This window comes from Lepisosteus platostomus, chromosome 2, assembly GCF_059453375.1.
Source record: "Lepisosteus platostomus isolate fLepPlt1 chromosome 2, fLepPlt1.hap1, whole genome shotgun sequence".
NCBI lineage: Eukaryota > Metazoa > Chordata > Actinopteri > Semionotiformes > Lepisosteidae > Lepisosteus > Lepisosteus platostomus.
The window spans coordinates 666,930-690,012 of NC_142612.1; the positions used below are offsets into that span (position 1 = coordinate 666,930).

General features: G+C 37.5%; 1 protein-coding gene across 3 annotated transcripts in view; it reads left to right on the top strand.

Moving 5' to 3' along the window:
• Positions 1–23,083, top strand: part of tbc1d4 (TBC1 domain family, member 4) — a 60,667-nt gene that overhangs the window by 34,902 nt on the left and 2,682 nt on the right. The window contains exons 5-19 of one of the 3 annotated variants that reach the window (XM_088644459.1): positions 14–146; positions 440–531; positions 1,410–1,520; positions 3,041–3,163; positions 4,934–5,008; positions 5,812–6,047; positions 7,804–7,959; positions 12,680–12,840; positions 13,977–14,186; positions 16,092–16,253; positions 16,898–17,056; positions 18,322–18,566; positions 19,217–19,376; positions 20,941–21,110; positions 22,019–22,195. In XM_088644459.1, the coding sequence (XP_088500585.1) occupies positions 14–146; positions 440–531; positions 1,410–1,520; positions 3,041–3,163; positions 4,934–5,008; positions 5,812–6,047; positions 7,804–7,959; positions 12,680–12,840; positions 13,977–14,186; positions 16,092–16,253; positions 16,898–17,056; positions 18,322–18,566; positions 19,217–19,376; positions 20,941–21,110; positions 22,019–22,195 (2,370 nt within the window). The remainder of the gene's footprint in view (positions 1–13; positions 147–439; positions 532–1,409; positions 1,521–3,040; positions 3,164–4,933; positions 5,009–5,811; positions 6,048–7,803; positions 7,960–12,679; positions 12,841–13,976; positions 14,187–16,091; positions 16,254–16,897; positions 17,057–18,321; positions 18,567–19,216; positions 19,377–20,940; positions 21,111–22,018; positions 22,196–23,083) is intronic. The other 2 variants (XM_088644461.1, XM_088644462.1) reach the window with 2 other exon arrangements.

A 23,083-nucleotide genomic window follows, 5' to 3' on the forward strand; every position in this document is an offset into this window, starting at 1 on the left:
GTTTTCCTGGCAGGTGGATGAGGTGATGCTGACTCTGAAACAAGCATTTAGTACTGCTGCTGCTCTTCAGAATGCAAAAACCCAAATCAAGTTGTGTGAAGCCTGCCCAATGCATGACTTACACAAACTCTGTGAAAGGATAGAAGGTAACCCGACACTTGCCCACTGTGCCATTTTGCTTTTAGTGTAGTGCCTACTAATTTTCATGTGAAATGCATCAATATATAAGATTGCATTAAGTACTCTCTTTGTCACTTTATATTTTTAATCTTAAACAATTCATATCTAACATTGTAGATAATTATTATGGTATGTCCAGATAATTTAATACAAATGCCATTGTCATACCTACACAATTTGAAACATTAGCTTTTCCAGTCTTAGAAAAACTTAATGAATAAAAAAGATTAATCTATTTTGTTTTTTAACCCTCATGTAGGTCTTTACCCACCAAGAGCAAAGCTCATCATACAGAGACATCTTTCCTTGTTGAATGACAATGAACAGGCTGACATTTTTGAACGTGTTCAGGTAAAATATGTGCGTATATATTGCACCTGCTAGGGAGTCGGGTGGCTCAGATGTATCTGTTGGCATATATTAGATTCCTGCATGTGAAAAAGGCAGAACTTGGTTTCAGCCTGACTACTACCATGTTCTGGTAAAAACCTTTTTGTATTCTTGAATCCCTGTATTTAGCTTTTTAAAAAGATTTATCAGTTAGCTAAATAATAATAGCTCTTTTTTCCAATATTTACTAATACCAAATGCAAACTAACCAACTGCCAAGTCCTCTTTAGTGGATGAACCTCACCATCTGGCTTCTTCTTCTCTTCTGCTCCAAAATGAATAGAGCTCAGCCCAGTTAACGTCTACCTCCACCCTACCAATTTAAAAACTAATGATTTCCTTGGTCTTGAGAAGACCCATTTCCATTTTTTATTTTTCCCGATACTATTCAAAAACCACAGCCAACTTGCCCGAAAGCTGGTGTGTCCATAAGCCGCTAGTAATAATCTTAATAGTAATACTAGTAAGACACCTGAAGAAGGCTCCATGGCCGAAACTTTTTATTTTCTTTTTTCTCTTTTCAGCATGGAGTAAACCTATTACTTGTTCCTTTGCAGCCTACGCATGCTGATGCAGCTACCCACCTGATATACCAGTAATACTGTACATAAGCAGTATTAATTAAGCTTTTCAATTTAATGTTTGCAGGGAAAGAAATATGTGGATTTATATTCTCTTAACATTATATATCAGTCCAAACAAAACTTGATCATTAGATTAGGTGCTTCTATTTGTTCAATAATGATAAAAAAGGTATAAAATGGCTTTTCTGTTATCTTAATTGTTATCCTAAAGATGCAAGACGGTGAGTGCTTATTTTCATGACCTTTTCCTTGTAGAAAATGAAGCCAAGCAGCGATCAAGAGGAAAACGAGCTGGTGATTCTGCACCTAAGGCAGTTGTGTGAAGCTAAACAAAAAACCCATCTCCACATTGGAGAGACTCCCCAGGTACGGCTCCGTACTCCACTGCTCCCTGTTGCAGCACAGCACTGCTGCTCCCTGTTGTTAGATAAGTGCACTATATCCGAAGTGACAAGACCATGAAAATGAAATCAGACAGGGGTCTTTATTCACTTACGATTGTGACAGCGCAGTTAACATAATAGGATTGATCTAAAAGTGTGGTTTTGTTTGTTAGGGTTCCTTGTTACTCAGACTTTGTAAAGATTGGAGGGGATTTGCATATACATCATAGCAGACACACATGTCCCTTGTAAATGCAAGGGATTACCCTGTACCTGTATGCAAAATAGGTTTACATGGTTACAGGTTCTTTCCTTTAAGCTAATACGAAAAAAATCCAATCGTGTGTTGCACCGGGCGGCAGCACAGTGCCCCACTCAGTTAAACCAGCTTATCTGTCTTATTTAAAATTTAAAACCCAGGAGAGATGTGGATGAATTCAGTACTTGTGTCTCAAAGCAGCTGAAGATAACAAGCTCCTATAACTTCTCTATGTCATCTTTCTTCTGAAAATAATCCCTAATTCTTCTCTAATTTAGAACCTTTTCTACCTTTTCCTTTCTGTTCAAAACAAAAGCTTTTTATGTTTGTCAATAAATTTACAGAAAAGTCATAGTAGGAATGATCAGGGAACCATCTGGCCTTACCTGACAACTGTAATTCAGGAGGGGAAGTGCCCTTTTCAGACGTTTCGGAATAGAGATCTCGCACATTCAGTAGGAATTGAGGCACAGTACAATGTCCTGTAAAAAAAGGCCTCTGCTGTTGGGTCTTCAATTTTTACATAACATCTTTGGCTGGCTGAAGTTAAGGCAAACTATTTAAAAACTAGATAAAAAAATATCTCATTCTGTTCTTTTCACATTTCATGTTGGGAGATAAAAAGAAGGTCATTGATGTTATTTTTTAAGTAGATTGTGTATTGTGTGTAACTTAGTTTAAAAAAAAACTTTCTCAGTTGTGGTAATTTTTAAGGTTTTGAAAATTTTGGTTTCATGGTTTTTCATTTCAGATTTAATGTGGAAAGGAAAAACCCAAGTAGATATTCCCAAGAATTTGTTGTTACATGTTGATAAAGGATTTTGGTAAAATACGTGTGATTGTAGACCTGTATTCTGCTGTATTATGTTCTTGTAGTGCTTGTGGAAGCACTCTGGACATTTCAGTGTACAGTGTGTTGTATGGTGATGCTGAACTGCAAACTCCTGCTCTTGAAGCAAAATTATTATCCAGCTGTTCATCTAGTCATTTTCAATCCTCTTTTCCTGGAGAACTATTTTTTATATTGTGTGGCAATAAATTAACTTTATATAAATTAACTTCCCCCTACGGCTGTGGGGGACTATATTTGGAAATCTCTGGAAATAATTGTTGACAAAATTGAAAAAGTATGTTTTTTTCATTTTTTAATTAGACTTTCTATGAACTGTTCTCACGTTTTTGTTATATGAACAAAACATGTTATATGTTTGTGTTATCTCTCCTTTTTGTGTTGCACTTGAAAGCCAAACTCATCAAACAGCGGGTTGTCGGAGAGCGTTTCTACAAGCGGCAGGTTTAAACTCGACATTTTGAAGAACAAGGCTCGGAAGTCTCTGACCAACTCTCTGGAAAATATATTTTCAAGGGTGTGTAGCCATCTCATGATAATTAGTTTTGTTTAAGTGCCTTCATCTCTAGCTTTGGTTTAACCTGTTTATTTGGGTAGTTTTTGCTGTTGTTATTTTTTTCTGTTATAGTTTTTTGGTACTATAATTGTGAAATGAGAATGTGAAAAGGTATGTAAAGTACAAAAAATATTTGTTTGCATTGGTTTGGCAGAAATGTAGATGACAGGGAAAACATTATTTTTGCATAGATTTAACCAGAATAAAGGTTTTTAACCAGCTGGCAGCTTATCGCAGTTTTAAGTAGGAAATGTTTAGACTAAATCCGAATCCTAAGGATTAGTAGTAATCTGTAGTTAGATTTACTGTAAATTAATAGTAATTTGTCTTGTTGAGCCATTTTTAATTCACATGGTAGAACAGTGTGAGAGGTTTCCTGTTTGATTTTACTGAACTCAGAGAGCCTATTATTTTTCCTGTGAAGCTGGTTTCACAGCCAGACACATCGAGCATAGAGAAATGTGCATCAGTAAAGACTGAGCTGAGATCAGAGCTGTTTCTTTTTTGCTTAGGTTTTTGTCTTAATGCTGACAGCTGTATTTAATTGATGGCACAACTGATTCATTTTGAAATGGCTAATTTCACTCCAAAACAAAGAAACATTATACAGTGCCAACATCGAACACCTGACAGCTATTGAACAGGAGGCCTTTGATGTGAATAAGTAAATTTATTGAATAATTAAATTAATATTTAACTAAATACATTCTTACATATGTGGAAATCCCAATGTTTTACATTCCTTAATTTGCATCAATGTTCCTTACTTTCTCATGCATCACTGTGGTTAATTACTTTTAAGAAAACTGTTCCTTGTTTTCCAGTGGCCCCTAGCACATTGGAGCAGTTTATTTTTGACCTATTTACACCACAGTGATAGATGAATACATCCTTTTGTTTGAGAAGAGAACATTTTTCCTGCCCAATCATCTGTTTGTGTTTTAAAGCACAAAACAGTGTCTATTTTGTGGAATTCAAAGCTGTATCATAAGATGTTACAAACAGGAATATTCAAATGTGATGTAGGCTATGGGATCATCACACACAACTTCATTTGCACTGTTCTCTGCAAGGAAGAGAATAATAATTTTAGATTGCTAGCAAGAAATAAATCATGTGCAAGCATAGTTTCAGGTTTTTTTTTATCTTGTAATGATTTACCACATTAATAATGTAATGATGTAATGATGAGCCACATTTATGCCATAAACACAGCTTCTCTGCAACAAAAAGGCTGTGTGGAACAAAAAGGCTAATGATAGGGAATCGTTATTATAACTTATTTATTATATCTTAAGTTATTATAACTTTGGAACAGAACAGCCAATTTTTAAAATGCTTTCTAAGGCTTTTTAAACAAATACAGGTACATAGCCATTCGTTTAAATGCAACTATACAAATATGACTCGGAATGATAATAAATGCACATAATAATAATAATAATAATAATAATAATAATAATAATAATAATAATTGCTTACACTTATATAGCGCTTTACAGGTAATGGGGACTCCCCTCCACCACCACCAATGTGCAGCATCCACCTGGATGATGCAACGGCAGCCACAGTGCGCCAGAACGCTCACCACACATCAGCTATCAGTATAATATATAATATATACAATATTTTGTGATAATATTGTAGGTTAATCCCGATTTTTGAACTTATTATTTTCTATTTATATAGAACAAGATTTTAGAGTGGTTTAATCTTGTATCGTTAAAACAGGGAGCAAGCAGAATGAGAGGTCGTCTTGGTAGCATGGACAGTTATGAGCGGTCCAGCAGCCTAGCCTCCGATAAGGTATGTATTTAATGAGACCTCATTCAAAATGTATCTGTCACTTTAAGTCTTTGTGGGATTTGTGCATGAGATGCGATGGCAGCCTTTAACTGAGTCTCTGACCTGGTTTGTTAGAGTTAATAAAATGTTCAAATCAAATCCTGAAGCGTGTCAGATTATGGAAAATTATTAGAAGCACTAGCTCTAAGATATCATTCCTCAGACGTTTTTTTCTGTGATGATATAGCTGAAAGTAGATGTGTAATCGAACAGAAGGTTTAACTGCTATGAATTACTGATGTCAAATGGATATTTGTGGGTTTTTTTTTTTGTTTTATTTTTTGGGCTTTTGTCCTAACAGGGATGACTTTTGTCTCTGGTGTCATTTGTCACATTACTGTTCGAAAATTTCTGCCTTCCTGAAATCTCTTTTTGATGAGTAGTGGTATCCCGAAATAACAGTTTGTCTTCCAGAATATTTGGAAGGCTACAGGAAATATGTTGCTGATATGAAAAGGAAGCACTGATTCAGTTGTCAAGGGGTGTTTTCCGACTACACAGGGTTTGCTGAACTCCTAAAATGTGCCCTTTTTATTTACAAAAAACTCTGGTGGGTGGAAAAAAGAACTACAGTAGACTTGGTTCCAAGTATGATTCTAGAAAAACATGAGGTGGTGTCGCTGCGAGTCACAGGAAGTGAGTCCAGCAGAAAATTTACATACAATAGATCTGTGGCTCCGTGTGTATGGATCAAGAGTTTTGTCATGTTTCCTGCCATGAGCTGCTCAGACCTCTGAAAGTCAGCTGCATGGTTCCTTCTGCAGGACTGCTCCCCCGGGGACTCTCCCCCTACAACCCCACCAGCCTCCCCAGTGTCCTCGCTGGGACAGGCCTTCCCCGAGGAAGACCCCGACTCTCCGCAGTTCAGGAGACGAGCTCACACCTTCAGCCACCCACCCTCCAGCAAGAAGAGGATCTCCTTCCCAGACTCCCGATCTCAGAGCAGCAGATCGCCCATCCAGAGGCAGCAGTCTGTGGCGCCTGAGCTGCTGCAGAGCAGGTACAGTGAAAACCAGCTCGCGCTTTCTGCCTGAGGCAGCAATACTCTCTACATCGTTTGGTTTTGTGGACCTTATATCTAATTTTCTCTCGTAACTTCTTTTTACCCTTTGCAAAACAGACTCAGATAGGAAGGAATGTAGTTTGTTGTAGGAATTTTGTTGTCAAATTTTCTGTTTCTGAACTTGCAGACGATAGAAGGTGTGTTATGATTCTTATTGTCATCCCCAATACTATAGGGCCTGTTGTGAAAGACTGGTGATGCCAGATGAAGTGTACAGAAAAAAATACATGTATTGTTCTGTCTGTTATATATTGTAGTAAAGTAAACTATATAAAAAACTCATCTTAAATAGCTGAAGAGTGGCAAGCAAATTGATTTTGTGAGAAAAGTATGAGATATGAATTTGAATGGAAGATGTTTTAATTCACATTTAATCTCGTGCTTTTTACCATCTGAGCTAACACTGCTTATGAGAAAAGTGGCTTATAACTCCCAGTTGTTGTAGTTTGGTACTAATTTAATGCAAACACAGTACAAACTTTTCTTTTTAACAGAGAGCTTGCTTTTAGCTTTAGCAAGGAGAAACCTTTATGATGTAACCTCATGACAAGTGTTATGACAGAACACTTGTTATTGTTATATTATTGTACCAAACATGTAAATATCTGAATAATTGATACTATCTAGTATCTATTTAGTCATATTTAGAAGGCATTTACTCATATTTAAACATTATTTTAGTATTTAGTTAAACAACATACTATTTGTATGTACAGTCCCACAATGCTACTTGTTTAATCTTTATCCATTGCTGGTATACTTATTTCAAACCCTGTTATTCATCATTGCTGCAGCGCAGGGTCATGGTTGTGATATGTTCCACCAGCAGCTTCCTAAGCTGCCCAACTAAAGTAGGGCTGATGGGCTGCAGACGACAGCATGGACTACAATTCGTTGTGCTGCATGCACATTCAGTGTTTTTCAAAGATTGATAACTTGCCTGCAAGCAAACAGCAAATCAGAATAAAATAAGTAACGTGTACATTAGTGTAAAGTTCACCAAACTCTAACAACGATACAAAAGGTAAGGTTACATTAAAACACAAACATTGGCCTGGTTTATTTTGTATTTATGTTTCATTGCTGTGTTGTTGTGTTGTGCAACTATCAAAGGAAAGAACACTGTACTGTTGCAAATGTATGTAAGTCCCTGAAATTGACCCAACTATTTTACATTAATCTTTGTGTGAGTAATTGCTTCATTATTCGGCAATTCCTTATCTGTTGTATTTTTCAAAAACTCCAGCAAATAACAAGGTATGACTGTCCCAAAAATCTTATTGTAGCTAAAAAAGAAGTTGTAATTAAACTGCACGTTTCATTTTGGAGATTTATTAATGGGAATCCACTACTGCATATGCTATATAGTTGTAGTCTGGGTGTTAAATGCTTTAAAGACAGATTCCACACAGATCTAGACAGATTTGTGTCTCTCTAATGCCAAGTCTGTAGAGATGCTAGAAGCCCAGAACAGAATTTCAGATTATATTACAGTTGCTGGAACTCACCACCGAGATGCTTGTTTATCTTAGCAGACTTCTTGACCAGTGCTACCCTTACTTAATGTCCCTAACATCAAGAAAATTGATATACAGATATACAATAAAGCAAATATACAGCTTTGTTTTTTTTTAACATTGTTTTCGTCCTTTCTGTTAAATGTGAAAATGTGTTTTTCGTTGGCCTTACCCAGCCCCATTGCGATCTCGAGGCGCACTCGCAGTGTTTCTGAAAGCGATTCCTCCTCCTCCAGCATCCCCGCTTCGTTCTCAGCTCCCACTTTCCTGAAAAACCTTTACCAGGCCTCCAGCCGGCCCCTCCCTCTGGCCGACAGTGGGAACTTCAAGAGGTGAGAGGGCCCACCCCTACTCTGCCCCATCAGCAGTGTTTCAGGGGGTGAATGGTGCCATCAAGGGGGCTCCGCTGTTCAGTGCTTGTTTCCTGCCTTTAATTATATTCCTAATTTGTCTAATCACTGTAACTTCCATAGTGGAAAGTCAGCTTTTTCAGGCTCTTTTTTGTCACGGTTTATTTTCTCCTGTATCTCTCCGGTGAAAAAATTTAAAGCTAGGTGTCAGATTTTGCTTTGAAACCCCTTGCTTTAGGTCTTTCTATTTTAGCGCTGCATTGTAACCTGTTGTTTTGCGAATGAATTTTCCACTATGAAAAAATCAGTGATGTGCTAATTAATATCCTAATACTGTAGTATATGATAAGTGGACTAACATAAGCAATGTGCCCTGTCTGTCTACTAAAGGCCAGCAGAGATTTGTAAATGAATTTAGGAAGTGGAGACCAGCATAGACCCTGAAGAGGGCAGCCGTTTAATTTCTGCTTTTATTATTAATGTAAAAATTGTTTATCTTTGTAGTTTTGGAATTGATTGGTAATAGCTGGTTTATTCGTTTGTTTATTCATTTTACCTGTGAACATCCTTTAAGGTTTTCATGAGGATAATACTTGCTTTAGGGTCACCATTTAAAAAATTATACTGTAGAGGACATTCTGTGAAATTAGGACTATGTGACATACCTTGTTATGAGAAGTTATAATTTACGCAACTAGAGACGTAGTGATATAGGCTTGCTTGTAATTAATAGAAAACATGAAAGAACATATCGTACTGCCAATGTTTAATTTGGAGTGAAACCAGAGGGTGATAAGATCATTAAAAATATATATTTAATAAAAGTAACTGTAGCTCCTAAGAAGAAAAGGAGTGAAAAAAGCTTCATATCAGTAGAAACCAACTAAGCTGATGGAACAGAAAATGGGAACTAAAATGTGAAATGAGATGTGATTGTGGAGTGCCCTTTCCCATGTCAGTCTAGTCTGCTCTGTCTGTCAACAGCAGCTTTATCAGAACAAAACTACAGTATGATAAAAGAACCTAAAGTGAATAGAGACAAATGCTTTTTTGTCTTAAATGATCAAGATTCTGGATTAAGTAAATCTGGCAGGACCTGTCATTGAAGGACTGTGATGTCATTGCTGATAGCGAGGAAGAATCAGCCTTTTCGTGCCGCCTGTCGTATGTGGGCTTCTCATCAGCTGACACTAATTATTAATTGAGGAACTTAAAATGAAACCCCTTTCAAAAAAGTTCAGCTGTAAATGTAGCCTTTGTTCTGTTGTAAGCTTCGCCAAATAACAGGAGCAAATGCTCCAGATTGTTTTAGAAACTATTTAGAACAAAATGAAGGCAATGTATGCTGTGCGATCAACATCTTTTTTATATAAGGTGTAGTAAGTTCTTTATAATGTGGTTACCTCCTTGACAGAAACAATATTTCTTTTTTGTACAATTATACACACAAGAAGCTATGTGTGGTAAAAGAGATTGCTATACAGTTTGTTACTATTTTTGAATGTCATTTTTTTAGGCATTTTTTTTCTTTCAGCCTTTAACAAGGAAATATAACTGAGCTGTGCTAGTATTTATATTTGTAATTTATTTGGGAGGAAGATTCTCAGATTTGTTCATCTGCCATGATCACGAAAATATTGTGTTTGTGTGGTAATTATTCTGTAGTAGGGTATGGAAGCTAAACTGTTTTAAACTGACAATTATCTGCTTTGTTTTCTGTTTTTTGGGTTAGTAAATAGGATCTGATAGGACATTTCCTCGGCAGTTTTGTTTAGTCTTTGTTTTGCAAAGGTGTTAGTCTTGTGTTTAATAAGTTGTTGAATACAAAACCAAAAAGTCTCGGTGGGAGAATATTAGATATTATGGTTCAACTCATATAACTGAAATGCTTTATGAAATGGCAGTTAAAGGCTGTTGGGTGAGTGAAATATATCTTCAGTGAATTTATATGTATATTGTTATTTTCAATTGAATTCATTTTTTTATTTTCTTGTTAAAATAATGGACATGACATAAAATAATGGAGGGTTTCATTGACGTTAGAAACGTTAGTTTGTGTGACTCAAACTGATAGGTCACACACTTATGTTAGTGGGGTGCTTTTGTGGTGACATTTAGTTATATCCATCCATTGTCTAACCACTCCTAACCTGGAAATCAACGGGCTCGAGACAGGTTATACCTGTGACCGGGCTCCAGTCCATCACAGGACACACAGACACAAACACGCACACAGTCACACCAGGGCAGTTTTCCTGCTGTTAAGTTTAAGGACTGTGAGAGGAAACCAGAGCACCTGAAGAAAACCCACACGAACACAGAGAGAACATGCAGACTCCACTCAGAATCGAATTGGAATTCCTGGGCCCCTGCACTGCGAGGCAGCAAGGCTAGCCACTGCGCCCTTGACAATCAATTAAATCTGTTCTGTAATTCCGTTTTTTTTTTTGTTTACTTTTGTCTGAATATGCCAGGTTGTGCTGCAACAGGAGGAGCTTCTGTGCACTTTTCGAAGATGAAACAGTGGTGCATTATGCTTTGTCTGTAACTAATAAGACTTCTACCAAGCATCATCTCATTGCAATTGGATGGCTAACTCATGCTTTCCAATTTAGATTTTTCTTCATACTTGTGTGGCAGGTTAATGGAGATTACTGCCAAATAAAAAGGTAATTAATAGGAAGAGCCAAAAAGCCAGATGGCATTTGCAGTGAACACTTCCACTGTAGGGCGAGTGGGCTTTGTGTGCTGAACAGAGGTCCTTGTTATTTTGTCAAGTAGCTTAAATGCTTTTCTGAGCATTATTGCCTTATTCACCTTGAAAAGTCTTTAAGGTTAAACTTAATGCATTAATCACATTGACTTTTAACTACTTCTGTCAGAAACCTGTTCTTTATGCACTTTAAGGCCTAAAGGTATTAGGCTGAGAGGCATGAAACCTCTCAGAGATTTGAAAAATAAACACTTCTGTAAGCTTTTGACATTTTATTCAGTACTTTGAATACTTTGCATCTGTGATATCTGACTTACTATGTTTGTTATGCAGCTTCTTCTTACAGCTTTTTACTAATTATTAAGGTACTAATCAAGCTGTATTTAATCATATCACTTTATTTTTTTTGTTTTTGTACGTGACTAAAATGTTTTGTTTTTCTAATGGTTTTTCTTTATTATCTAATACAGCTTTGGTGATTTTTAAAAAATATTTAAATATTGAAATCTATGTCATTACTTATTTGAATTATATTTAAATAACACACATTAAACTGTTGTTATACTGTATATGACATCCATTATAAATTTGTCTAGCTTTGGGCATAATTATGTAGGTATCAACTGTTTGGAAAATAATTCTAGCTGCTCCTGTCTTAGGTAAGAGGTGATTTGTGGTACCTGTTGGAATACCTCTCTTGAGTGGGAATTAGTATTAAAATATAATATACCAATCAGTTCCTTGAAATATTGAACCATAGATCATAGTATTTTATTACACAACTTTTAAAACATGTAGGTAATGGACAAAAAATGGAAATATCGATGTAAGGTCACTTAATAAAGTTTTGGGTCACTACATGGGTTCAGCGCAGCCTGTTTGCACCATGGTGTAAAATCTACCAGCATGCTCTGTGGATTAGGGCATCCCTACCAGCAAGAAAGAAATGATAAAATATGTAGTGAAGATGATTCCTCAGTACCATTAAGTAGTAAATGCACCCAAGTCATGCCAGTAAAATGCTGCCTTTAACACTAAACAGTTTTCAGCTGACTGTTCCTTGAGGAAACTAGCTGCTTGTACCCAAGGTTGAAATTTGCAGTCAAGTGATCTGCAGTTTCTCGCTTGTTTTGACACGGACTTTGAATTAATCCACAGATACCACAGTCCTGGAATAAGTTTTTTTGCCCACTGTTGCTGCCTGCTGATAATGTAATTCCCTCCAATTTCCATTTTGACATGATCTTAGACGTGTTGACTTATTAAACATTGGCAAGTTGAGCTGTCTTTGTCACTGAAGCTCCTGGTAAATGCAGCCCGAGAATCGCCCCTCCTTCAAAGTCATTGAGGTCTCATACAGCCATGCTGGCCGTAACTGTAGTCAACCAGGTCTGTCCTGCATTTTTATACGTAACCCTAAGCAGATTGAATGTCATGTGCTCAATTAGCCCATGAGCCACCTCTGTGTGGGTGATAGGCAGCCCTCAATAATCTTGGTGTCCTTCATTTACTCAGGTATCAACTTTTTTTGTCCAATACCTGTAGTTCTATAATGCAAGAATAACAGGTGGATTGTGACATCAATAAAAAGTTAAAACCATTATGTTCAATGTACATTTATATTAAGAGAAAAACTTTATTTCTCCATGATTGTTATTGACTCTCAAAAGAAAATAAAGGTTTAAAATGAGAGGAAGCCATTCAGTCTGGTAGTTAATGCTACTTGTGCTTAGAATAGAAAAAAAATAATATGTTTTAAGCACTGTTGCCCAGTACTTCAAATGTACGAGGGAAAACAAAGACAATAAAACATCTGAGGATAAGCTGCTATCTCCAGCAGAGAGCATCTTGTTCCGACTGGGCGTAATTAACAGACCGGCAGTTTTAATGTGTCGCAGTTCAAACCCTAGCAGGGCCTGCTGCGTGAGCTGCTCAGCAGAAGTGTGTGCGGGCTGTTCTCTGTCGGTGACAGTGGCGTTTGTCCTGCAGCAATGGTGAAGGCAGGAAGAGGACCTTCTCGGGGTGCAGCAGTGACTCCCTGAGCGCCGGGGTTCCTCCCGTCACCCCCCGTCGAATCTCCTGGCGCCAGAAGATCTTCCTCAGGGTCGCCTCGCCCATGAACAAGTCCCCCGCCGCGATGCAGCGGAAAGGTCCCTTCAGTTGTTTTCATTTTCAGTGTCTTGTGGTTTTGCATTATATTGCTGCAACATGTGGGGTTGCAAGAAGTCACAGCGCAGTTCAGCAAACGTTTTATTTTGTTATGAAAAGGGCAATTTGAGAAGAACAGGAACACACTGTAATGCAAGAAAGCATCTTTTATACTTTTAGAAGAGAGACCATCTCTCTTAGTTACCATAAATGCCAGTTTTAGAGAAGCCTGTATTTCAGGACCAGTGTATATTTAGGATTAACCTTTAAATTCTACATGCAGACTGCCATACTGTATTCAGTATGGGACAATATTTTTAAAAGTCACATTTTTTTGGGAAATATTACACATAACAGGTGTCTGTCTCATTGCTTTCAAATGCGCAGACTTTAACCAGATTTCAAACTCTGTACAGGCTGCTGTTACTGGGCCCTTTGTGTCTGACTGCATTCAATTGTAAGTCGCTTTGGATCAAAGTGTCTGCAGAATGAATAAATTTAAATTAATGAAAAAGTAAAGGTTTATTCCATGCTGAAAAGCAAAGAAAAGAAAAACGACATTTCAGCTGTGCAGCCCTCTTCGGGTGTAAATTAAAGCTGCAATTCGCCACTCACAATACCATTTTTCAAGTCTGTAAAACAGACTCTTAAACTGTTAGGAGTGATATTACCAGAATTATATACAGTACCATGCTGTACATTTCTAAAAATATTTAATTTTCAACTTTAGCTCCTCAGAATTTTAATTTGCTATCCTGAAAGCTGTAATAAATAAAGGGTTTCTCAGCTCTGACTGTCTGTATTGGGAACTGATCACAAACTTATCTGTGTAAACTCCGTCAAGTCTTTTAGAGGCATTGACTGTAAATGTATACATTGGCACCAGTGGCCATAGTGGTCAGGATCCCGGACTTGTAACTGCATGGTTGTTGTTCTGAAGCAGTTGTGAGATACTGCTATTGTACCTTTGAGCATTTACTTAACTTGTCCCAGCTGTGTAAATGGGTGCAAATATAAATTGCTTTCAATAAAAGTGTCAGCCAAATTTAATGTATGAGTAATATTTCCATTGAGAGTTCTGTCAGAAAGGCCTGCCGATAAGGTGCATCCTTACAGGCGTCTTTTTGTTGGGTTGTAGACCGACTGGATGGGACTGAGCTTCTGCCTTTGTCCCCGCTGGCGCCCGCTCTGGAGAAGGACCCCCTGGCCGCTCTGCTCCAGCCTGAGGAGGCCTTCGTGGAGAAGAGGCCCAGGCACACAGCAGAGGATCTGAGGGCCCTGTGGAAGAAGGCCATCCACCAGCAGATCCTGCTGCTGCGCATGGAGAAGGAGAACCAGCGGCTTGAAGGTCAGTCACTCGCTCATTCCCAGTGGGAATACCCGTGGATAGAGACACTTCCTCGGATCATAGATGCTTTAGCAACAAAACCGAACTTATGAATGAGAGATCCAAAACGCTACAGCTCTGTTGTGTTGATATTTTCCCTTTTTGTTAGGAAATATTATTAGATTTGTTTAGTACAATAGGTATTTATAGTGGATTAAACACCGTATATTGACAGGTTTGTCTGGTAGTACTCTGTAATGTGTTGTTGTCAGAAAGCAAAAGCCATATTGGTCTTACGAACTGAAGGGAGGCTCAGTGGTCAAGTGGCTTTTAATGGCGAGAGCATCCTCTTGTGGAAATAATTACAATTGCAGAGATGCCCTTCTACATGTATTTACTAAGTCAAGAAAGCTTTGATGAAGTTTGATGTTCACTTTTCTGTCAGTTTATTTGTTTCCTGTTCCTTTTTCTTTTGAGATGAATTAACAGTGAATATTCAATTTAAGTAGAAGGTAAGAAAAAACCCTCAGGTTTTGGCACTAATCAATACGATGGCATGCTTCGGTATTATTATGGGATAACAGAGGAAACTTTCTTCTGGCATGTGGTTCACTTCACTTTTCCATTTTTTTGTCCTTCAGAAATGAACAATTTTAATTAAACCTAAATCTTATTAACATTAATTAAAGGAAATTATTTTGTCCTCTGTCCTTTTCACGCATTTAAATAAGCTGAAACATTTTAGAAATCCAACCCTATATTTAAAGTAAAAATTACAGAACTAATTTAGGTTTTCTGTGGGTTTGGGGGTGTTTCTCCATTTCATCAAATTGAAAATTATTGATAAGAAAAATTCAACACACGTAATACATATTAATAGGACAAGCAGCTGTCAGAGCAGCAATGTTATTGTGGGTGGTGAACTTATACATCTACCCAACTTTTTACACTGAGGTACTTGTCTTGCCTATGGTGTTGGAGTACCAACAGGCCAAGCACAGGTCACAGACTGCTGTCAGCATAGCGCTATACAGTGAGATTACCATTATCTGCAACCAGCAAAATATTAGCCTGTCATTAATGACCATCCACCACTAAAACATTGTTTTTCCCATATACAAATCACTGCTTTGACCTTGTACCAGGACTTCTTAAATAGACTTTCCGATGCTGCCAGTCTGCCCCATGACATTGAGTCATAATGTTACCATCCTGTGGGTACCTATATGACAGACTGTGGCAACACTTAAGCAGGTTGATAAATTAAGTTGGATTTGTGGGTCAATCCACAATACTGAGTTCTGTTAGCAGCCACAGTCGTCACTGCGCAGAAGTGGTCCCTCAGGTGGAGTATTCTGGGTTGTTATATGCAGTGGATTGGGTTTAAGCTGATTACAACTGCTTCCTGTCAGATGGTAGCACTGCTGTAGTCTAGTGATGGTAGATAAATGGATCCAGAATGTCCTGGTATTTCGCTTCTCATAGGTTCTCTTTCTCACTGAGGACTGGCATTCTTGCTGTGTGAGTAAAGTGATGAGTGTGTGCTTTTATGCATGTGCGATGAATGCTCAGACTCACCAATATACATTTCTGACAACACTGTTCTCACATATTTCTGGCTCTAAGATTTTTACTGGCATATCAAAGCTGTTTTTCAAAAGATTTCTGAAGCTGGTTAATCATTTAGTATTTTAGAACTGCGAATTAGGGGTTGAAATATGTGTTGTGTTTCTAAACTGTTTCGGTATGTTTATATACCTGGGTGATTTAGGATTACATGATGACAATGGGTTTTTGCCTGTATGTGTTTCTTTCCTTTGTTTTGGTTGGTGCTGATAAGGTCTTGTTTTGTTCATCTTTTTATAAGACATTTAACTGCAATATCCTTAGATGGCAGTAAGAACTGATTTTACTCTTGTGTTGCAGCCAGCAGAGATGAACTCCATACCCGAAAGATAAAGCTTGATTATCAGGAAGTGGGCCAGTGTCCAAAGGATGTTTCAGCAGCATGGGACAAGAGACTGAGTGTTCCTGGTCGGGCGAAGGCGCGGTGTGATATGGAGGAGATCCACAGTGCGTTGAGTCAAGGTGAGCTCTGGATTCTGGATTCCAGTGTAAGTTATATAGCAGTCACAGCGCTATTGTGTGTGGGTACTAAGCAGTGTTAAGTTACAGACAGTGTCTGTTTACATCAACAAATAGTTTTATGCAAAGGAACAAGTAATAGGTTTATTCCATGCTGAAAAAAAGACGAAAGAAAACAACGTTTCGGCTGTGGAGCCTTCTTCAGGTGTGAGAAAGACAAGGCAGGAAGAAAAAGCAGGGTGATTCATCAACTGCAGTCATTAAATTTGACATGCTCTCCGACTAGAAGTTGTGTCGAGTCCTGTACTGTGACAAAGGCTTTAGGTGAAGCAGACGCACACACCAGCCAAAGAAAAGAAAAGGTGCTATTTTATTTACAGTATGCGGTGTAATTATTTCCAAAACACAAACCAAACATCCTCCAAACTCTTCTTTGAAGACTCTCTTATCAGTATCTGGGTACCTAAGCTGCTTTTCAGCTCCAAAACAAAGCCTCTGTCTTCAAAACTTTAAACACCATCTGCTTCTACATACTGGTTTTTAAATTTTATCGAGGATACAGCATTCTGGTGAATGTAGTTCTGACGAGAGTCTCCATCTTGTCTGTACCCACCACCCTCTCACACTTGTCTTGTTTTTGTATGTAGGTGTACCAAAGAATCGACGTGGGGAGATCTGGCAGTTTCTGGCTCACCAGTATCGCCTGCGACACCGGCTTCCCTGTAAACAGCAACCTCCCGACACTTCTTATAAAGAGCTCCTGAAGCAGCTCACTGCACAGCAGCATGCCATCCTTGTAGATCTTGGTAAGCTCTGCTTCCCATCTCTTCTTCTCAATGGTATAGCCACTGATCACTAGTAACCAGCACCTGCCTGATTGTAAATCAGTGACGACCAATGAACCGTAAAAGGAAATACAGGTTCTCCAGTCTGCATTATTGTCATTAGGAGATGCTTAGTATGTCCACATTTTGCTAGACTAATACAGATATGGGTGTATTTGCAAGGTTCAGCACATATAAACTTTGTTTTTGAACTTCGAAGAGCAGTGCAGGGTTCTAATCTCTGTTTTAACTATGTGGAACCCTTACATTACAGAACGTTATGGTGCTGTACAGTATGTTACAAATAGAAACTTCTACAAAACAGTTGGTAATTACTGCATAACATCTACTTTCAAATGAAAGTAGTTTCCTCATCTGGCTGCTTGTCTCTGGATAATTGAGAGTTGCACAGGTTGGCATACAGAAAACTCTTCAAGGTCTGAATAAATAAAAATGTGGCAAAGTTTTGTGAAAGTGAAGACACACATAAGAGGAAATGTGTGGACCTAAGCAGAGGCGTGTTTTGGAACTTGTAATATAGAGACCAATGGTGGCTCAGAGGCTATTGTAGAGCAGGAGGTGAAGCTTAATTTCACAACGAGTAAAGTGCCAAGGTGCCGGTAAAATACATACACTTTCTCTAGCCGTGTAGTCATGTTCCCTACTGACCACTAATAAACAAGTACTGTAGATACATAAAAGTGTTAGGATAATCTATTAGTGCAAACATATCAATGAGGGATTTTTAAGAAACTAAGGAGGTCTGCATAATCCTGTGGCTCACCATGACAGACCAAAAACCACTGCTTGAGACTAATATAAATATTTTTTGATCTGTCTATGCTTCCTTTGTACTAGTAACACAACGGAGAGGAGCAACAGAAAGAACGTGCTTAAATTATTTTAATGCATTCTCTTGTTGCTGTACAGTGCCACCTTGTGTCAGCATGATGCCATAAAACCTCAACCTTGAAAGGTTGAGATTTCCAAACTTTTTGACACAACACCCCCTTTTCAGTTTTCACAAGACCCTCATGACCCCAGCACTTTTTAATTTAAAATATATTTCACTCTTGGCTTATGTTTTTACACTGTAGTGGTGTCAGTTTTTGTGTACTGATCTGCTGGTATTTGCTTGAACAAATGTTGCAGTGCCTTCCTAAAGACTTGTACTTTCAAACATTAGTTTTGGTGATTTTCCCATTTAATTAATTAATAATCAAGTGCTTCTCTGTTGTGTCCTTCAGGACGGACATTTCCCACTCACCAGTACTTCTCCACGCAGCTGGGTGCCGGCCAGCTGTCACTCTTCAATCTTCTGAAGGCTTACTCTTTGCTGGACATGGAGGTTGGCTACTGCCAGGGAATCAGCTTTGTGGCTGGGGTGCTGCTGTTACACATGAGTGAAGAGCAGGCTTTTGAGATGCTCAAGTTCATAATGTACGATTTGGGCTTCCGCAAGCAGTACAAGCCTGACATGGTCTCCCTGCAGGTGAGGAAACTTTACATGTCATTTAAAATAGAGATTAAAAGCAGTTGTAGCTTTACAGAGGCTCTGGGCATAAATTGTCCTTTCTGTATAAGACTAACAGGCAATGACTAAAAAAAATCATAGCCTACTTTGCGATTTGAAAAAACTAAGATTTTTGTTAGCCCTTCTTCATGCTTAAGCCAAGTGCAAATGTCATTTGTTGTAGTCTTGCATATAAATTAGAAACAGCCAATGCCAGCCATGTCACTTAGCTTGAAGGATAGATGAAAAGAATATCTCTTTTCTTTTATCATTCTGCACAAAAAAACAAAATTATCCAAGAGAGGATTTTTAACTAGCAGTAAAAATAGGTAAAACTAAGAAGATTGTCCTTAAAAGTAGAGTATAGGGTTTTCTAATGAGCTGGTACCCGATACATACATTAGTATATAATCGGGTGTTTGTGATCCTAGTTATATATACACATTCTTTTTCCCTAACGTTCTGTGAATGTTAACGTACCTGTGTCAGTTAGAAGTTAATCTATCACCAAGTATTGTAATATTTAACTACTTCCACTGTGCATTTATCTGCTTTTGTTTTGAACAAAGTTCACAGCAGATCTTTTTGTTTTTGTCCATTGTACTTTGCGAATCAATTTGGCTTCCTAGATCCAGATGTACCAGCTTTCCCGACTGCTCCATGACTACCACAGGGATCTGTATGATCACCTAGAAGAGAATGAGATCAGCCCAAGCCTTTATGCTGCTCCCTGGTTTCTCACTCTCTTTGCTTCTCAGTTTCCTCTGGGCTTTGTGGCCAGCATTTATGGTAAGTACCATGGGTGGATTGTTACCGATTTGGTTACTAATTTTCATATGGTGTCAGTCTTTCTTTGTCTTTTGATTTAAAAGCCACTTCCTTTTACAGTTGTTTTTTTTTAACTCCAATTGCTTTCCTTGTAAGGATAGTGTGGAATGAATCTTTTTTGTGTAATACAGCAGTGTGTTACTGAGTGTTCTGATCACTGTGGCTTGATTTAGTTTTAGATGTCTTACCAGTTATTATTTCATTGGTGTACAGAGTAGATAATCTTTTATTTACTTGTAGCTTACTGTGGTTGGCTGAGTCTAAGCATTTCTGGCCAGTAGTGCACAAAATGTACAAAGAAGAAATTGAAAAGTTTTATACTAAGTGATTGACTCAGTTAAAGTTAAACAATTAAAACCATCATATTTACAGAAATTGTATATACAGAAATGTTTTTCCACACGATGGAAATGATGTCTTTCACTGTATCTGATTATTGATCAGATTGTAAAGCTTTGTTACTATTTATAGACTAAAATATACCCGAGTAGGTATATGAATACTGTGGAATTACCAAATCTTAAAACACTTATTGAACATATTGTCTGGCAAAAATTAAATGCCTACACAAGTTATGATTTAAGACTTCTTAAAAGCATAGTAGCTGTGGAAAATGTAACAGAACTGTGTTTAAAGATTAACTGTTAATTTGGTAAGTAATACAGCATTCTATTACAAAGTGTTATAAATGCTGTTATGCAAATAAAAAAAATAGTGTTTAACTGTTGCACTGCATTAGTTTTGTTGAATGGTTTTGTGGTTATAATATGAAGGCAAGCATTCAAGTGTAATTAAACAAGTTTCATTGTTGTGGTTTTAAGGCACAGAAAACTGAGAGCCCTTACTGAGAGCATAAATACACCTATAGGGGAAGGAGGTTCTCACTCAGAGAAGTTCTCTGTGGTTATACACACTGTACGGAAAGACTCTTTCTCCTAGTGACAGTTGTGACTGTTTCTGCAATATCTTTTCAAGCACCTTTTCTTTTTGTTATTTCAATGAGTATTTAGAACACATTGCCTGAAAATAATTGTGCAGTCCTTCCTTCAGAAGATCTGAGGCTTCAGTATAAAACTTTAGTTGCAGTTTGCTGAGGAGTTCATAATGCACACCTTTGTAAGACATGCTAAAAGCGTTCCAATGATAAATCAGAATATTTTGTAGGATTCAAGTAATCTCTTTAGTGATTATTTTGGAAAGAAACATGAGAAGAAACAGGAATTGCTGGGTCTGAAACCTACAGGGTAAGAATGCCACATATATTCATACATCCTCAAGTTCAAGCTTATTTGTCAATCCAGCCATTTACAGGTATACAGAGGAGCGGGATATCATTTTCCAGGTCTATGGTGCAAATACAGACAAAGACACTGACAAGAGAATGCTATAGACTATAAACAATGCTATCCTGCCTTTAATAATTGCTGTTGTTTTAATTGATAATTGCTAATTGTAATTTTAATCAATTGTAATTATTGAGCTATTTCCATTCCTCAGTACTAAATTTTGCTCCTTTTTGTTGCAGATCTAATATTTCTTCAGGGGACCGAAGTGATATTTAAAGTGGCTCTGTATTTGCTGAGTAGCCATGAATCGCGTATTATGGAATGTGACAGCTTTGAGACCATTGTGGACTTTCTGAAGAGTACCATCCCAAATCTGACCTTAGCTCAGATGGAAAAGACAATCTCCCAGGTGTGAAACAAAAATGTTTTATATTATTTTTGTAAATAGTGAAGTAAATACCATTTTACTAAAAATAATTTTTTTTGAGAAAAATGTATGCATATATAGGTATATTAAATGTGAACTGTGCTACTTTTGCATAGCAATCCTAATATTACTGTTAAAATTTCATTATAATTATGTTATTTTCAAACTTAAAATAACAATACCAGTACTTGTACTTTAAAGTGGCAGGAAATTGCATTCTTTATAGTCATGTCTCAGTTTGGAAAACAGGGTATTTTTATTCTTTACAATAACCAAAAGTAATGTGCATCACAGAGAGACATCGAAAATAGCCCTGTAGATGTTCATCCTGCTTTATCATTGTTTATTTAATTTACAATAATAGGATTAATTCTGACCATGTGTATATGTTCACCGTTACAGACTGTATAGTATTAGATAGATCACTGAAGCATAATTAACATCTGAAAAGGGTTTGAAAGTGAGGCACCAGTAAGCTGCTGTAAGGTTTAAAGCCCAGAGGAGTGAAGAAATCACAAAAATAATTAATTGAATTTATGTAGAGCTTTTTATCCCAAAGGATCACAGACCACTTTATATACAGGAATGGATCCACTTCGGTCAGCTTGGTGATGCACAGCAGCCAACAATCTCACTATACTGTACATCATAGGCAGAGAGATGTGAAAAACTGCTTCAACGATTGCTTAGTTGCAGCTTCTTTCTATGAGTGTCCTAAAAGCTTAAAGTACAAAATGCAAAATATTACCAGGTATATATTTGAGTGAGGCCAGAGCAAAGGTAAAATCCAGAGAAACATGTGCAAGCCGATGTAACTATGAAAAACCAAGCTAAGTGCTCCTCTAATGAAACTACTGTGATTAAGCCTTATCATTGTTGTCTGGCTGCAGGTGTTAGAGATGGACATTTCCAAGCAGCTCCACGCATATGAGGTCGAATATCATGTGCTACAGGATGAAATGCTGGAAGCATCTTCACCTACTGAAGATGGGGACAGATTGGAGAAATTAGAGAAGGCCAACAGTCAGCTCAAGAAGCAGAACATGGACCTGCTTGAAAAACTACAGGTGAGGTCCTTCTTGGCCAACAATAATCCTCTCTCACTTTAGACCCCTTTTTCTCTTCTTAAAGAGGAAGTGAGCAGACATGTCAGAATCTAGTGCTATGTTAGACATTTAAGAAGGTGGTTCAGAAATATCCAATTTCCAGGACTGGTAAAAAGGTATTTTGGCCTAAAAACCCTGCACTTTAACACTCTGTACTCTGTACTCTGTTCAGTTCCTCAGCGTGAAGGCATTAATTAAATGTGACTAATATAATTGTGTCACACTAAGACCAAAATAAGAGAGTGTTTTTAAAATCAAAACTCACAGACCTGAAGAATTTTGTAAAATGGCAAATGAACATACAGTTTACCTGTTCTCATTTTGTAACAAAGTACAGTGCAAGCATTATAAGAAAGTGATCGAATACCTGAAACCTATTTTGAGAGCTTTATATACTGATTGGTCACTGGACATTGCAAAAAGGTGGGATTCTGTTTAGCAGTTGAACTTTCTTCCAGCAGATGGCGCTTTTATACAGTTATAAATGTAAGACTAAGAAAAAGAAAATAGCAAGGGTATCATAAAAAGGAATCCAAAGACACACTTCATTATCATTCAGATACTTATTTCGTATTCCATTTCTCATAGTTGTATTTTTTAATGCACTGAATTAATCAGAATAGTGTTAATTCAGAAATAGTTTTTTAATTCTAGATTTGAAAACACATAACTATCAGTTCCGGGCCTTTGCACAGTACATCCCTCAAAGTAGCATATTACTTTCTTCATAGTTTTTACAATCTGTTTGAATCCTTTGGCAATGACATTAATAAGCTGATTGAACAGACAACACTGTTATATGGAATGGAACTTGTGAAGATCCTTTCAAAGTCCTCCTGATCCACAGTA